Source organism: Aspergillus tanneri, assembly GCF_003426965.1.
Source record: "Aspergillus tanneri strain NIH1004 chromosome Unknown AapTan_9_pilon_pilon_pilon, whole genome shotgun sequence".
Classification (NCBI taxonomy): Eukaryota; Fungi; Ascomycota; class Eurotiomycetes; order Eurotiales; family Aspergillaceae; genus Aspergillus; species Aspergillus tanneri.
Window position 1 is genome coordinate 906,723 of NW_022984636.1, and position 17,099 is coordinate 923,821.

General features: G+C 50.0%; 1 protein-coding gene across 1 annotated transcript; it reads left to right on the forward strand.

Annotated features, from left to right (window-relative positions):
• Positions 1 to 6,903: 6,903 nt before the first annotated feature.
• ATNIH1004_011796 (uncharacterized protein) lies at positions 6,904 to 15,243 on the forward strand (the record flags this gene model as incomplete). Its single annotated transcript, XM_033576358.1, has 17 exons — positions 6,904 to 7,282; positions 7,353 to 8,248; positions 8,295 to 8,730; positions 8,843 to 9,078; positions 9,141 to 10,019; positions 10,069 to 10,295; positions 10,326 to 10,365; positions 10,394 to 10,490; positions 10,568 to 10,610; positions 10,701 to 11,462; positions 11,796 to 12,034; positions 12,079 to 12,398; positions 13,905 to 14,067; positions 14,123 to 14,230; positions 14,361 to 14,478; positions 14,549 to 14,861; positions 15,106 to 15,243. The coding sequence occupies 17 exons, from the start codon at positions 6,904 to 6,906 to the stop codon at positions 15,241 to 15,243; spliced, it is 5,394 nt and encodes a 1,797-aa protein (XP_033421022.1).
• Positions 15,244 to 17,099: the final 1,856 nt, after the last annotated feature.

Sequence of the window (17,099 nt, forward strand, 5' to 3'; positions counted from 1 at the left end):
CCACAGGTTAGGGAGACATGGTCAGACACACGTGGCAGTGCACCTTCGAACAGCCAAGAAAGAAATTGCAAAGGCTCATCAAGTGACACACATGTGAGCTGAGAACAAAGGGTGGTGAAGCCATTTGCACTTGAAGGTGATAAAGATGGAGCTCGTGGTCTTTTCGAAGGCCGCAAGGTTGATTGTTGTCTTCTTTGCTTGCGCGGTTTTGGCGGTTCGCCGCTCTGAAAACTCTCGCTCCGAGCATTAGAGAATAACGAGTCATCTTGGGTGCTGTGAAAGGAGTGACATTTTTGATTACCCTGGCCGCTTGACTCTTTGGCGGACTCTTTGGCGGAATCTTAGTGGTAGTCTGGTGCATCACTAAAAGTAAGTAGAGGCTCAGGATATGGATATATTGTCCCTGGGATAATAAGGCTATCATCTTGCTGGAAAGGTTGGTGGGGATCTTGAGCCTCCCAGAACCCATTATCAGTGAGGACTGCTGGGTTAATAGGGATGTTGCTCTGCACATCTTGCAGCCTGAAAGGCTCTTCCAAGCTATTGTGCGAACTTGATATACTCGGCGATGATAGATTATCCCTTGGGGTATCTCGCCGAAAGAAACGCAACTCAGTCGGGACATCAGCAATATCTTGGAAATCATGGGGTGGAGTTGGACTCGAATTCGAAGTGTGATGTGCTGGATCTGGATTGTGTGGGGGTGCTGTGCTTTGCTTGAAGTTCCCCTGATATAGTGTATTACCGGAGTTTGGGGAGAGAAGGAGCAATGGGTACTGGATTGCTAGGATTTAAGGATTTATGCAGTGGTAATGACCTGGTATAAGGAGGAATCCATGGCTTGAAGTTGTTCAAGTAAAATGTAGGGAGCATATTGTAGGAAGTAGTGTATTTAGGGGTACATGTAACGGACAAGTAATTGGGGAAGAGAAATGGGTGAGGTGAGAGGAAACAGAAGGAAAGGGCATAGATAATAGATGGCCCCAACGACGCAGGTTTGATTGGCCTTCTTATACTTTTCCCATAATTCTGCCTTCTCACAGGAATCGAGACAAAATATTCTTGTCTCAGTTCCCCTTCTAGGCTGCTAACATGTCTATCTTCATCCAGACCATTTAAAGGCCGATAGCCGTTTGCTTGTGCCAATTACAACCAGTATTTCTAGCTTCCAAGCCTCACACGTCAAACTTACTATTGACCAAATGCTTTCTTTTGACCCGATCTGCAGAGATTGACCTGAGATGAAGGAAATGCGGCAATTTTGCTATTCGATGATAACAAGACAGGGGCTCTGAAGCGAATAAATCCTAGTTAGCCAAGAGAGGATGGTTCCAGAGGGGGGCGATCCAAACCACCGAAGCTAAGCTGACGCCATGGATGCCGTCTCCAGTAGCTATAAGCAGCAGTTTTTTCTTGCATCTTTATATGGTGCTTTACAGAGGCTCTGCATATAAATCCATCACGCGAGTAGAGAGACGTGATAAGACTTAGTAAGGAGAGTAAAACAGAGCCGATGCTGATATCCAAAAAAAAAAGAAATCGATCAAACCGAGCGCAGTGCCGCGTACAATCATCCTAACTGCACCAGTAAAATGGCCCACATCATACTACAAGCAAGAGCACACCTTCAGGTGGCACATTGGGCAGCCAAAAACCAAAGAAGTGACAGTAAGGATTTCCAGATTTACTGGATGGCTTGTCGGTGAGTCCGAAGCTGAAGGGCGAGAACAGCGGGTTGGACGGCGCCATACCGGAAAAGGGCAGTCGCCGGATAACGCGGCATCTTTTGAAAAGGGGGAAGGGGGCAGTGCATCAGGCGAAGGAGACGGGAGGGGGGAAGAAAGGAAGAAGAAAGTGCGTCGTCGTCGTTCAAAGGACTGGTTGGGCTTATATATATCAAGCGGGACTTGTGAGGCGGCAGGGAAAACGGGCAAAAGCGGCGAGAGTCAACGCTATCCCCAAGTGGTATACTCTAGGCTACAACGGGCAGTGTGATGCCCACGGGTGGCAGGCGGTGGCGGGCGGCAGATGAATGGTTCAATGGCGGCCGTTTCCAGCGCCCCGCTAACTGTGTCATCGTATACCGGGACTTTGCGAACATTCAACAACCTAAGAAAGTTGCAATCAGGCGGATCAAGCATGACCAGATAATTAAAGAATGGCCTAGTAAACTGAATCTGCCTTTTTTTTTTTTTTTTTTTTTGAAGATCGTGGACTGTGTTTTACAAGTTTTTATTAATAACGTTTCCAGCTGGGCAAATGTATTGAAGGATAGCCTGGGATAATTTTGCTGCTGTAGAGTACTTGTATTGGGAGAACTCGACAGCTAGAAGCTTCTGTGGTCCAAATTAATAGTTAGCCACCAGATAAGTACCGTGAGGATTAGGCAAGCTGTTGATAGTTGCTAGCCACTTTCGAAGTGAAATTTTAGAACATCCCCACGAGTACACAGGTGGGGCGACCTCGTTCAAATTTTCAGAGGAATCGGTCAAATAAGTTGGTAGTAATAGTGACGTAAACAAGGTCATAAAAGAGGGGTAAAACGAACTCCCCTACACCTAGCAGAAGAAGCAACCTAACAATCTATAATAATAATCACAAGAATGATCATATGTCGATTAATATACAAGAAACCATCTAAAACAATCATTTTAAGCACATTTTCAAGAATAGTGTTGAATGAGAGGGAAATGATAGAACTCCGAAGGAGTAGGTCAAGGAGACAATCTTAGACAGTTCAGAAGTTGTGGGCCCCGAGCCCACAAGTTCCTGGCAGGAGAAAAGACAACATGCCCTTTACGCAATTGCGTCCCGTGGTCTGTGAGAAGGTTGTTGATTGTCTTTTACCTCTTCGTATGAGGACTTAAGATAATAGCTATCCATAGTAGTGTCACGTGCTAATCCCCCGAATTCCTCCACTACAGTGTCTACTTTCCTATTCGGTATTAGCCGAATATCGAACATATTGTAGGTTACTACCTGCCGCCCGACACCGCATGCCACCCAATTTCAACACACCTAGGCTGGCCGTTGGGAGGGATTCGGGATCCCGAGGGAGGTCTGGTCCCGTCCCATATTCCCATAAGGATCCTGGGGGTGGTCCCGAATCCCGTCTCAAGAAAATGGGAAGGGATTCCCATCCCGTGCCAAGCAATATGGGATGGGATTCCCATTACATGGGTTTCGGGATGGGATAATCCCATCCCATGCCAAGAAATATGGGAGGGAAATCCCATCCCTAAATTATAAAAATCTCTTCCCATTTCCCGTCCCATCTCCTAATTAGGTTTAGTATATTTTTAAAGTAGCAGTTTTTAGTAGTAACTATATAGTATATACAGTAATTATTAATCATGTGATTTAGTATGGGACTCGTTCCCATCTAATCCCAAGGGAATTTCCCAAATTCCCATTCCCTTCCCATTAGTAAGTGTGATCCCATTTCTTACCCCAATTCCCATCCAGAAAGAAGGGGGAATCCCAGTGGGAATCTCTTGGCATTCCCTTCCCATTCCCATTCCCATAAAATATTAGAAAATCGTCCCGTTTTTATGGGACGGGAATCCCATCCCGATTTCCCATGGGAATTTCCCTTCCAACGGTCAGGTTACACACCACCGCAATGTCGAAAATAAAGCTTTTGAGCCACATACAATTTAATTATACCGAGATCTTTTTAGGTACTAAACTGAGGTTCTAAAGAAGCTGTGTACAAATTTTAACCGCCCCGAAAGCGATGTGGTAGTCGGACCTGCCTTCCTCGGCGATTTACCGTGATAGAGGCCTCTCCAACAACTTCAGGTGCTGGGACAACAATATCTTCCTGATTCTTTGCTTTTGGAGTTGCCGGAGGATTCTTCTTACATTTCCTGGACTGTTTAAAGTCATTTTGAAGCTGTATATTGGCCTCTTTAGCCAACTGATCCTCTTCCTTCTGGCGTTTCTTTTCCTCCGCTGCTTGGGCACGTATCTCTTAATTAGATGCCCTGATTCTTTTCCTTTTTTAATTAATTGTTGTTTCTTTTTCCTTTTCTAGCTGACGGCGTAGCTTCTCTTCCTTTTTTAAAGCCTTTGAAAGCTGTATTTGCTTCTCTTTTTCTGCTTGAAGATCCCGAGCTTGCTGGATTTTATTAGGAGAATGAATACTGCATTACCATCCTCAGGAGCCCGTAATTCAAACTGTAAAGGCTTTGCACGTTGGCGTCTCTTTTGTTCATTCTGGAGAGCCTTCTGGAGGCCCTATTCGTAGCTTAAGCAGGATATTCTCTGTAGAAATATAATGCATCGTTCGGCTCAACATTTTAGTGTTTTGGTCCCGGAAGTCTGCAAAAAGTTCTCTAAGAAGCTGTTCAATCTTTCTCCAATCCTCTGCTTGTATAACAGACTTAGAGGAACTGCTAGAAGAAGGTCTTTTATCCTCTAACTTGCTAAACCGTGCCAATACCACTTCTAGGATTAAAAGGCCATAACCCAACAGTTCTCCACGCGCTTTCAATATTTCCGGCAGATAAGGCCTTCTTCCAGCTTGGCCAGAATAGCCTGAAGAAATCCCGACTTGGTAATACGGCTTAGGCCTTAGATTCATGAAAAATGCTTCCAATTGACCTCCGTAGGCTGCTGAAAGCGGTCCAAAGATACTGACATCAAGCGGCTGCAAGGAATGCGTAGAATGAGGTGGATAGGTCGCCACAAAAATCTTATTAGCCTCACAGTAGTTTAAAAACTTCATGGTAACATGGGATCCATGGCCATCAAGAATTAAAAGCCTCCAACGCCTCCTAGCTTTGGCCTTTGTTTCCCGGTCAAATATTTGCTGAAGCCATGCAAATCCTAGCTCATCGTTGGTCCAGCCAGAAGGTGAAGATGCAAAGAAACATTTCTGGTTTGTAGTATCAAAATCTTGAAGCCAGGAGTCTTGTAGTTTACCAGATACGGCTTGGTATATCAAACCAGGAGAAGAAAAGTCTGGTCTGCACAAATACACGCAATTGTAGTAATCCACTCCCGATTACCATCCTGTAGGCGTTGCTTGAGGCCTCCTTGCTCATATAATTGTCATCGAAGCCGCATCCTGGGAGACGTTTGACGACGACGAATACAAAGAATCAACTATCCTGCGTCCAGTTGGCACTCTGAATACGCTCCTGGAGGCAGATTTTAGCTCGAGACCCTTGGAAATTAGTTCTCCCGTAGAGCATTACCCGCCTCCTATTGCCCTCTGGATATGTCATGAATCCCGCGTTCATACACTAAAACAATATACCTTAATCCAACATCCTGATTTTCAGAATCTTCCTTCTACTTTAATCCTCGTCGAGATCTTCTGTGGCTAAGTTGCGATATCACGAGTGAAGCCGAGCGCCTAGAGGAACTACAAGCATCGTGTGGGGCTTCACTTGATAACTTTCGGGCTCTCCTTGCTGAGGAAACGGAATGGGAATGAGGTGCGTCTTCCCCCTTGTCCATGGTGTCAGGACCTAGGTCGAACCCTGCCTGAGGCACCAAGTTTGCTTTATTCACTGTTGATCCCACAATGTAGAGAATTCCCACATTTCCTGTATGATAGAATTCTTTCTTCCTTCCTTCCTTCTCTACGTTTGATGTTTCGTTAGATCGCCACCTTAGATAGAATCTATCCATTTTACCAAGGTATACAGGATCATCACACATGGTCGGGCAGGGTTAAGGTGCGAACGCCACCTAGGCCGCGAATAGGCGAATAACACCGCTGATTAGGTGGTGCACACATGGCCCACACATGGCGGGTATATCCGTTCAATTTTTGGCGCACAATGGTTATTTGCACGAAGATATGTGCCGTGAAGGTGCTACAACTCGAGTGGTGCCACCTCACGAACCCTGTATTGACGCTGTCAGGATTCACACCAAATCATCTACAGCCAGAGACACACGCTTATTTTTCTATAAGATTTTAGTATTCAGACTGACGATAAGTGAATATGAAAACAAGCCATGCATAGGTAAGTAACCAATTGAGGGATTTAAAGGATGGATTGCATGTCAAGCGGCTTCCATTTTTCTCTGTACGCAAGAAAGAAGCTTGTGGTTACGTATGCAACCAACAACGGATTATGATGGCTACACATGAGATAGAATAACCCTTCAATCACGTACAATGACTAAAATGATGGTGGTCTGGCGGCTCTGGCCTTATCGCTCAGGCGGTCCAGGGGAGGGTTCCCTTAATCCTTCTATCCCAACCAAGCATTATAATCAAGGCATTGAGCATTCCTCGATTCAGTACGTAGGGTCTCGTTTCGCAAACGGCAACTTTCATGTATGAAAGAGCCGGCACAGAGGACTAAACATGCCTATATTTATCCTCGAGCATGAAGAAATCACAAAGTTGAGAAGTGAGTGGCGTCATGTTGAAGGATCACTCGGACTACCGGTGGTGGTATCATGTACTTAATATCAAATGGATCAACGTTGAGCACTTTATTCCCCAGCCAGCCTATATGCGTGAAACTCCAGATGTCGTTCCAGTTGTGATGGGCTCTGTACACGAGCATTTCACTTGTTGCACATAGATACCAATTACATATTCCCTACGTCCATTATCTTTTTTAGTCCTGTCCGTCTTCATTCACCATCACATTCATCTGCAGCATGTCGCCAAGTAATCACTTTGGTGGCATTCCGAATGGCCACTCTCGGGCCAATGGAACATCCACGAATGGGACAACCATGCAAGCTACATCCAACGGTGCCCATGTAACGGGACCAACGGGGCCACGGGACTTGAGGACTTGAACAATACACCAATCGCCATTTGTGGCATGGGCGTGAGATTACCGGGCGGAATCCGAAGCTCGTCCGACCTCTTTGACTTTCTCGTAGACAAGGGAGACGCCCGAAACATCGTCCCTGAGGATCGATACAATGTCGAAGCCTACTCCATCTGGCGAGGCCGGCACCGTCATCACAAAATACGGATATTACCTAGACCTCGATCTGGCTCAATTTGGCGCTTCCATGTTCGGCATGTCCAACGCTGAACTTTCCACCCTGGATCCCGGCCAACGCCTGCTCCTCGAGGTGACGCGTGAGGCCTTTGAAAGCGCTGGCGAGGCCAATTTTCGAGGGAGGAACATTGGCACCTTTGTTGGGGACTTCACGGAAGACTGGCAAGACTTACAGAACGTCGACCTGCTGAACCACCAGCCGTATTTAATGGTGGGCAAGTCAGATTTTGCGCTTGCGAACCGCCTTGCCTTTGAGTACGATCTATTGGGTCCCAGTGTCAGCATCAAGACGGCCTGTTCCGCAGGCTGAGGCGGTGCACCAGGCTGTATTAACCATCCGCTCAGGCTCATGCCCATCAGCTATAGTAGCCGGCGCCAATGTCATCATCACGCCCCGAACCAGCATCTCCATGTCCATGTTGGGTCTGTTAGCACCCGATGGCAATTGCAAAACGTTTGATGCTAGCGCCAACGGCTTCGCCCGCGGAGAGTCCGTGTGTGCCTTGTATCTTAAGCGCCTCGACCATGCCATCCGCGACGGCAACCCCATCCGCGCCGTCATCCGTGCCTGTGACGGCAACGCAGACGGAGGTGACGGGTCCAGGACCTTTGGCACTCCTAATCCCAAAACGCAGGAGACGCTGATCCGCCAAACATACGCATCCGCAGGGTTGCCACTTGCAGAAACCAAGGTCATCGAACTCCATGGCACCAGAACAGTAGTCGGCGATCCGTTGGAGAGGTCTGCTATTACCAAGTGCTTTGGTGGCGACGAAAAGGTCTACATTGGGTCTGTGAACCAAGTGTTGAAGTCGCTCGAGCATCCGCCCGAGTGGACATTTGAAGGTCTATTGTTGGCCGACGGGGCCGCAAGAATCTGTTCAGCCCTACGGACCGCTCTCAGCCCATATGTGCTGCTGTGCAGGTGGCTTACGTTGATGCTCTTGTTGCATGAAACGTCAAGCCATCCGCCGTTGTTGGGCACTCGAGTAGAGAGGTCGCCGCCGCTTACTCTGCTGGTGTGCTCACGAGGAGAGAGGCGATTATTGCCGCTTACTACCGTGGCTATGCTCGCGCGCGCTGCAAAGGTTGCCGGCGCCATGGCGGCTGTGGGTGTGGGACGCGCCGAGGTTGGACAGCATCTAAAGCCCGGTGTCGTGCTTGCTTGCGAGAACGGCAACGCCAGCTTAACCATCTCCGGTGACCTGAAGGCCGTTGAAGAGACTATGGATAGCCTGAAACAGGCGCATCCCGGTTTATTCGTCTGTCAGCTTCGGGTGCCGATCGCCTACCGTTCTCATCATACAGCAACCATCGGGGACCTCTACAAGTCTCTCGTTGAGCCACATCTTGGGCCAAAGGCCAGTCTGCGGCCGACAGGTGCGCGAGAGCAAAAGCTTAGATGCGCAGTGCTGGCAGCTCAACATCGAGAACCTGGTGCTGTTCCGCACCGCGGTATCGCAGATGTTGGCCGATATGCCTAACACGGCGCACTTGGAGACTAGTCCTCACTCGGCGTTGACGGGTCCCCTTCGACACATATGCAAGGAAACCAACCGCTCAGCTCCCTACACCTCGCTCGCCGAATGTGGTGAAGACGCTTCCCACACCTTCCTTGTGGCTATCGGCAACCTCTACTGTCTCGGCATTATGCCTCAAGTGCCAGTATCCGAAAACGCTTACACTTTGCCCGACCTGTCCACCTATCCGTGGAACAATACCAACTCCTACCTGTCCGAAACCCGTATGACGGCGAGCTAGAGATTCCGCAAGAACCGCAAGCATAAGTTAGTCAGCCATCGTGTCCTGGAGAGCAGCGACGTCAAGCCCGCTGCGGGTTACATTGGCTATTGCAGGAAAGGCCGCATTGCAGCTAACGGGATCAACAACCTACACCGTACAACATGTCAACATCGCGGCTGCAATGCTCCTGGACGAGAGCAAGGGCATCGAGCTCGTGACTACATTGCGGAAGCATTCTCTGACCGCCTCAAATGACAGCAGGTGGTGGGAGTTTTCCATTTCTTCCGAGAATAAGGGGCCTGGACAAAGCAATGCTGGGGCTTGGTCACCGATGGATGTGCCGTGGCCCGTCCCGCTCGGCCGGAAATAGCACCGCTTGCATGAAAGGCCGATTCGAAACGCTGGTATCAGACCCTGTCGAACACCTCTCAACTACAGCAATCGCTTTATTGGGCTAGAGAACGTGACCGCGAGTCCCGTCGATATGAGTGCGTCAGTCAGCATCCCCAATCGACAACACGCCGGCGAGGAGTATGCGCTTCACCCATGCACCCTAGATATTGTCTTACAGTCGTGGTCCGTCGCAGCCACCAAGGCGAGTATCGTAGTCTGGATAAGATGTTCCTCCCCACATTTATTGAGCAATTCTACGTCGGCGCCAGTGGCAGTCGGACGACGCTTCATGTTCGCACCACTGCACAGGAGTCTGCGATGTTGGCGTTGTGTGACTCTTACAACGTCACATATGAAAACGACGTGGCGTTTGTGCTCAATGGATTCCAAGCCACGGGAATGAATGGAGCAATCAAGCAGGAGGCACCTGCAACGAACGCCTGGTCGGTCCAGTGGCATCCGGCTTCTGATTTTGCTCCTCCGTGGACACTGATACGTCCTGCGGGAGACATGACCGCCGGCATTATATTCGCGGAACAGTTTTGCCTACTGTGCGCGGTCGAGATCCAACAAGTGGCAGCTACGGTCACATCTCTTGCACAGCCCTTTTTCAAGCACTTTTTGGCTGGAGTTGCCAATCAATTGGATCGGGTCGATCAGGGCCAGGCCAAGGTTCCCGACTCCGTGGAGCTTAAGGCCCTTGGTCGAGAGGCTCGACTAAGAAAGCTGGTCGAATGGCACGAGCGGAGCAGGGGCAACCCGGTGGAGAACATTGTTGAAGCGCTCTGGCGTGCTTACACCAATATCAAGGGTATTCTTGAAGGTCGACAAGATTTCTTGGACCTTCTCCTCGCCGGCGAAAAGCGTGCAGAAGGTCTACAACGAATACAACGCTTGGTCCGACAACAGAGACTTCTTCCGCGTCCTGGGTCTGAACAAGCCGCAGCTCCGTGTCCTAGAGATAGGCGCTGGCACGGGCAGCCTGACTGCTGTGGTGCTAGAAGCCCTGCACTCCAGCGAGGGGGAGCGCCTATACGGGGACTACACCATCACCGACGTCTCGGCTGGTTTCGTGAACCAAACCAAGGAACGCTTCAGTCAATACCAAAATCTCAAGTTTGCCGTCTGTGACATTACAGCGGATGTGATTGAACAAGGGTTCGAGGCCGCATCGTAGGATTTGATTCTGGCTTCTAACGTAAGTTTTGACTCGGGAACAACCAGCCAATTTGTTGTCGTCTACGTGAGTGAACTGACGTATGGCTATCTAGGTCTTACATGCCACTCCTAATTTGGCCGACACGTTGAAGAGCTGTCGAACACTACTGAAACCGGATGGACAAATGTATTTGCAGGAAGTTTGTTCAGGTACGTCGTCTCCCAAACTACATGCTCTCCAGCTACTAGTAATCAATAGCGAACTGACATATCCTGCTCGCGCACAGATACGAGATATCCCGACCTCATTTTTGGTCTCTTCGAGGGATGGTGGGTCGGAATCGAGGACGGCCGCGTTGATCGTCCAATAATTTCAGAAGACGAATGGGATGTCAGATTGTGACAGAGTGGCTTCCACAGGATCCAGTCCTCCGTCCATGACAACAAGCACCCAGACTTTTTTACTGTCAGCAGCATCGTAGCACGTGCTCGATCTGATGACACTTCCGAGTCTGAAGACGCTGGCACGAGGATCACTCTCCTGAAGCCGAGTGCCGAATTGGGCCAGTTCGGACAAGGTGTGAAGAGCGTGCTCGAGGCCGCGGGATACACCCTAGATGAGTTCATTTGGGGGTCCAAGCTGCCAGACAACCAAGACATCATCTCCCTCATGGACGTCGACGACGAACGCGCTCCCTTGCTGGCGGACATCGGTTCGGAAGACCTGGCAAATTTCATCGATATAGTGGAAGATGTGTCGGGACAGGTGGTGCTTTGGCTGATGCGGTCCGCCCAGACAGAATGCTCTGATCCACACTACGGCAAAATGTTGGGAATGGCAAGATGCATCCGTGGTGAGATGGCCATTGACTTCGTAACCGCCGAGTTGGACAAGCTCGACAAGGAAACGAGCCACGCCGTGGCGCGGATACTAAGCAGTGTACGGCACGTGCAAAAGACGGCAACGAGCCGCGATGGCAGTCTTGACATTGAGTCTGAATACATCTGGCGGAATGGCCAGGTACTCGTGAGCCGGATCCATACGCTGTCCGTCAACAAGGCGCTGTCCGACGCCTCTCCTCCGACCGAAGCCAAGCATCTTACGATAGGACAGCCGGGCATGCTACAGTCCATGTGCTCGACCGGCCATAGGCTCCCATCGCTCGCTGCCGGAGACATCCAGTGCGTATCACCGTCGCGGGTCTGAACTTCCACGATGTTGCTGAGGCGATGGACATCATGGACCCCGACGGGCATTCAGACAGCGACGGTTACCATGGCCTCGGCGACAATGTCAAAGCATGTTGCTATAAGTGAGCGCGTCGTGTTTATGGAGATCCGACGGGTGTTTTCGCCACCGAGATGCAGGTGCCGGCAACATTGGTTGTCCGGGCGCCTGAAAATGTTAGCGACGAGGATGCGGCAGGCTTGATCATCCCATACGCCACCGTCTTGTGGAGTTTTGTCGAGAAGGCCCATGTAATCATGGCCAGAAACTGCTGATTCACAGCGCAGCCGGTGGCGTGGTATTGCCGCCATCCACGTTGCGCGCTGGCTGGGCGCCGACATTTACTGCACCGTGGGCTCGCCAGACAAGGTCGACTTCCTCACCAAGGAGCTGGGCGTTCCACGAGACCGCATCTTCCACTCCCGCGACGACAGCTTCGTGGCGGACGTATTGCGCGTCACAGATGGGACTGGCGTCGACGTCGTCCTTAACTCGCTTCGGGTGAACTGCTCCATGCTTCTTGGAAGTGCGTTGTACCCGAAGGCTGTATGCTTGACCTCGGAAAATGAGACTTCCTGGGCCGTGGTCGCTTGGCCATGCGTCTGTTTGCCGAGAACCTCGCCTTCTTCGGCATCGATTTGGCTGCCCTCGCCGTGCACAACAAGCCCAAGGTGGCGCCGTTGCTGCATCAGATGGTAGAGCTCCTCCGTGGTGGCAAAATCTTCCCGTTGCATCCCACCACAGTATATGGATCGGTCTTTACACCATCGGACAAGCTGCCAGCTCTGCGAGATGTTGCCACTAGATTCAGCGATCTTTTTGTGATGTGCCTGTTGGCGGTAGTGTATCGCTCGCTTGGCTTATCGCCTTTTCTTCCGGAATCCCATTCGGTACGCCAGAGGGCCCTCCTGTTGGTGTCTGGCTCGGTATTGGATTACCCTGCGGTGTGCCCGGTTGGCCTCTTTCTGTAGTTGGTGACAGTGGGGTGTGAAGCCAGGCCGGGAGAGTACCGCGGGATGTTTCCGTGGCGTTGATGCTTCGATATGTTCTTATATGATCTGCCGGATAAACTGGCCGAGCCGTTTGAAGGACACCTTGTACCCTGGTTGTTAAGGAAACTAGTTACTACTGTATCCCGTAGCTTTTTAACATCTATACATCTCCAGTAGCGCTTTGGAAAGGGCCGGCGTTTAACCAGGTGTATGTTAAACTCTATTTCCATAGGGAGGGGGTCCGATAGGCCGAAAACGCTGTGCACGATGCGGACGTATTGGAGTTGGGTTTGGAGGTCCCAGGGGGAGAGACAGAGGTCTAGTGTTGTTCCTACCGCAGTGTCCAGGCCTTCCTGGTCGCTGATGTGCTGCAGTCGTGTGATCATGTCTCCGGGGGTGAGAAGGGGTAGTGGACTCTCCTCAATTATTGTCTTAAGTTCCTTTGCTCGGGCGCGGTTTGTGGGGCTATGGAGCTCTTGCACTTAGCTCGAGAGCTTGACTCCGCAGGGAGCCATGGATGTCTAAAATTTACCACAGCGAAGGCTTAGTGATGGCCAGAGATAAAAGCTCCAATTTCACTTGTTTTACTAATTTCTTTAGCAATTACTTCAGAAAACAGAGAACTAAGGAATATAATAACTTTACAGGTTCCCTCTCTGAACAATCAGTTTCCCACTGTGTGCATAGTTTATGCTGATTTGAATATAACTCGTTCACCATTCTCGCGATGCTACGGCGCACGACGCGCGATCTCCCACGGGCCAAGCTGCCAGGCAAGTGCTTCAACATCCCGTTCAGAAAGACTAACTTTCTCGGACACCTGCACTACAGCTTAGATTTGCACCTAGACGCCGATTAATTGTTTGAACACTTATGATAGAGAAAGATTCTAATCGATGATACCAGACGTAAACTGAGTCCTTCCATTCTTCATTCCATTTGGGCCGGTGCCGCAGGAACACACGTAGGGGAATTGACATGCATGTACCGGAGCGTCCCTGGAGTTAGTGGTTTAAATCCTTCCATTTCTCGCGGTCGTGCATAGTAATAATTCCAGCGTCCACGAGCTGGTGACTCCTTGGCCCGGCGGCTTGGGGAACGGCCTGGCCAAGGAATTCAGCCTAGGCTACTTCATGGCAGGTGAGTGGCTGAGACGCCACGGCTGACCGCAGCTAATTGGTCGTCAGGGGCGGTGAATCGGGAAACCGACAAACCGACCCAGTTGTCTTTTTAGGATGATCCACTCTTCCCGACTCCACTGCGTGCCGAACGGACGTTGAGCACAGCTGCTTTTCCCGAAGACTTCAACTTATTTATAGGTTATATTATGATTTGGTTATCGGAGCCGCTGCCGCTTACATCTCAAGAATTTAGCCATGGCCCGCGCTGATGGGACGTAACCAGGTGGCCTTATCTGTGCTGGACATCTCTGCAGGGGAAAAAGCCCATCGTGCAACCCTGATGCATTCCAACGTCTCCTATTTGATTTCTTCAACAACAAGCGACAGTCCCGGCGCCTGCTCTCTTGGTCGCGTCCGATTATACGCAACGCTATCGGTCGCGGATTGTATAATTCAGAGAAGGCCGAATCACTTCTCTGGCAATATTATAACTGCACCCAGCGGCTTTTCGGGCTGGGCTGTTCGTCGGGACCTTAACCACGACAACTGCAGACGACACAGTCATCTTGACCAACTACAAGGCTATGTCAGTGCGGCCACAAGATGCCGGTAAGCCTGCCTATGTTTTTTTTTTGCCAGTATTTCCGATATATTCGTTCGCTTTTGCTTTTTCTTTTTTTTAAGGCGTCGTAACCAGTCTTGTCCTTGTTCCAATTCTACTGCAATGGATTTATCTAAGTTATCCCGTCCAAACTTCCTAATGAAAAGCTTCCCAAGCAGGGTACCTCTGCTCCTAGCGGGAATTGTCCCACTAACCAATGTCTATGCCGCGCCTGTGCCACGTCGGCGGTCCCAATGTAAGCAAAAACCAACAAGCCTTAGCCAAATCGGGCAACTTGGAGGCGTGTCGCCGGCTAACAGTGGTAGGCTATTCGGTCCATTTGCGCTGTCGACTCTCAGCGACTGCTGGGATGGAGGCCTGGAACATAACCACTCGGCCGGACTCTGCCGACAGGGACCGCGGTTCATATGGCCTTGGCGGCCGCCACTGGGCATTCTCTTGAACACTGGTACTGGCGAAATGGACGAAGAGGCATGCCCACCCCAGACTGGACGACCTCCTCGTTCCCTGGCTCGTAGGCACTTTTTGTGGCCGGTCTTGCATTCGTTTCTCAAGACTATGAACGGCAAAGCACCCTGGTTTCCGGCTCTGGCACCAGACAACGTGCTCAGACCGAGAGTCTGTGTCACGCCTGGACATCCAGCTCTTGGGGCCTGAGCCGCGTCTGGATGCCGCCCACTGCATGGATAATTGGATCCGGCAGACTGCGGCGCAGGGGGCTGGAGATCACGGTCATCGGTGCCTGCTGAGATTGTTGACCCAGGTTTTTTTTTTTTTTTTTTTTTTTTTTTTTTTTTTTTTTTTTTTTTGAGCTGGTGGCCGCCCCGGAACGAGAGGCTGACGGTCAGTTATACCGGTGCAGGGGTGCCATCCGGTGTCGTATTCTGGAGCAGTGTTAGTCAGCGCCCTCCAGCAAGTGGACAAGTTGCAGAAGGAGTACATCATCGCCAACCGGCCACTGCGGACCAGTGCCAGTGAAAACGCAGTGTGCCAGAAGTAAGGGCACTATTGTGTCCCGGTCCAGCTCTCCTTTAACTTTTTGGGTATTATAATAGTGTTGTCGGTTCGGCTGGAAGATGGGGTTGGGTATCCCGTGGGGGAGCTTTTCTACCCTATACGTTGGTTCGTGGATCGCCAAGGGCTATCCCCAATGTTTGGTTTCACTGGCCATTGGTTGGCCTCTCGAGACGATTGTGTGGCATGTGAGAAGCGGCTAATTTCGCGACGTAATCTCTGTTGAGGCAATTGCAGGTCCTGCTGGTGGTTCAGATCGCCCGGTGACCTCTTGCACCGCGCAGCGTGCATCTGTTGTAAATCAGTAATTCCCTGAAAACGGTCCACTCAGAGCCGGTTGGCACTACACCTCCCACGCAAAAGACGTAGCGACCTAGGCTAACTTTGAATAGATTGAATAGTCTCGTTCATTGATACACCTGGACCGACCATGGTTACATATAAACCTATCCTCCACCGGAGATCTAATCGCAACCGTCAAACCTAATGCACGTTAGTCTCCGATGCGGGATTTCAGATCTTCTGTTTCAATCCCCTCTTAAGTCGCCAACAAATCTTGGTCTCTTGAATTAATGATGGCCGTATCAGTTATCTGGCTTGGAGTTGGATAATAGGAGGTCTGAAGAAATGAGCTATTGGAGAGATTGTATATATCTGGAGCTGTACCAATTGTGAACCCAAAAATGCCCAAAATCCCGAAGCATCCGCGGAAAAGATATATTCTCGACCAGTCCCCCTGATACGTATGCCTAAATAAATATCGGCGCCACACATCTTGCTCTGCCTAGAAGATTTCTTTATCAGACTGGTTCTGCGACGGTCTCGCTTCTAGCGAATAGATGCTTGGGTTCTTTAGTAGCCTTGGCCGCTGCGTGCCTGGTATAATCTGCAGCATGGTTACACACATATATAAGCCTTGTCAATCAAATTAATTATTCTATATCGTCCGAAAAGGGATGGGAATGTATCATAGAAGTTGAAAAGCATGTATGCGAAAAGTTATATCTCTCTATATAAGCATCGAGGGCCACGAATTTGGTACGGAGGCCACAATTTCGGATCTGGTGGCAATATCCGCTTTTCAGGGAACAACGCTGCTTTAGCACCCAACCACAGAAAGCGCGTTCCCAGTGGTCTTCTTGCCGCCAACATATATTAACGTTCATAAGATCACTCAACCGACATATTAAATGCATAATTCTGATTCGTACTTCAGAGACATCAGTGAACTCAAGCCAAGCCTAGAAGCGGTATACTTGTTTTCCACGTATCAGTTGGCAATATTTCTGTCTGGGTCGCGACACCAACCGCTTGCACGAAGACCCGAAGATATACGAATTTATAGGTTTCAAAAATGATGGCTTAATATCACTTCTTACTCTGTCAAATCTCTGGGGCGATATAAAAGAAAGACATATCTTCGGGGAGACACCTCCCTGGAAAATAGTCGAAAGAGGAAATTTCAGAGATCTGCAACTTAATATTGCTGCAACCACCAGTGGCCAAATATCAGCAGTGACTAAAGGGTAAGGAGGGTCACCGAGTTCGGGGCCGAAGCCACTAGGAGTGTTCGGAGATTCCTCCTGGCCCTTATCAAAGCTTGTCAGGATCAGAGGTGGGAGTGTGTGAAGTGCTTGGGCCTGGACTCTGGTGACCGGGTGAGGCCATCATGTTATATCGCCTGTTGGTGAGAAGGGAACCCCCACACCGCGAAGTTGTTAATCAGAATGAAGACAGGGGAAGCTTGAAGCGAGACGGCAGTCGGCGTAGCGCCCACGAGTTTGGCTTTCTCTCATTGGGCGATCTCATCAACAGAAAGGCCAGATTAATTGGTGGGAAGAA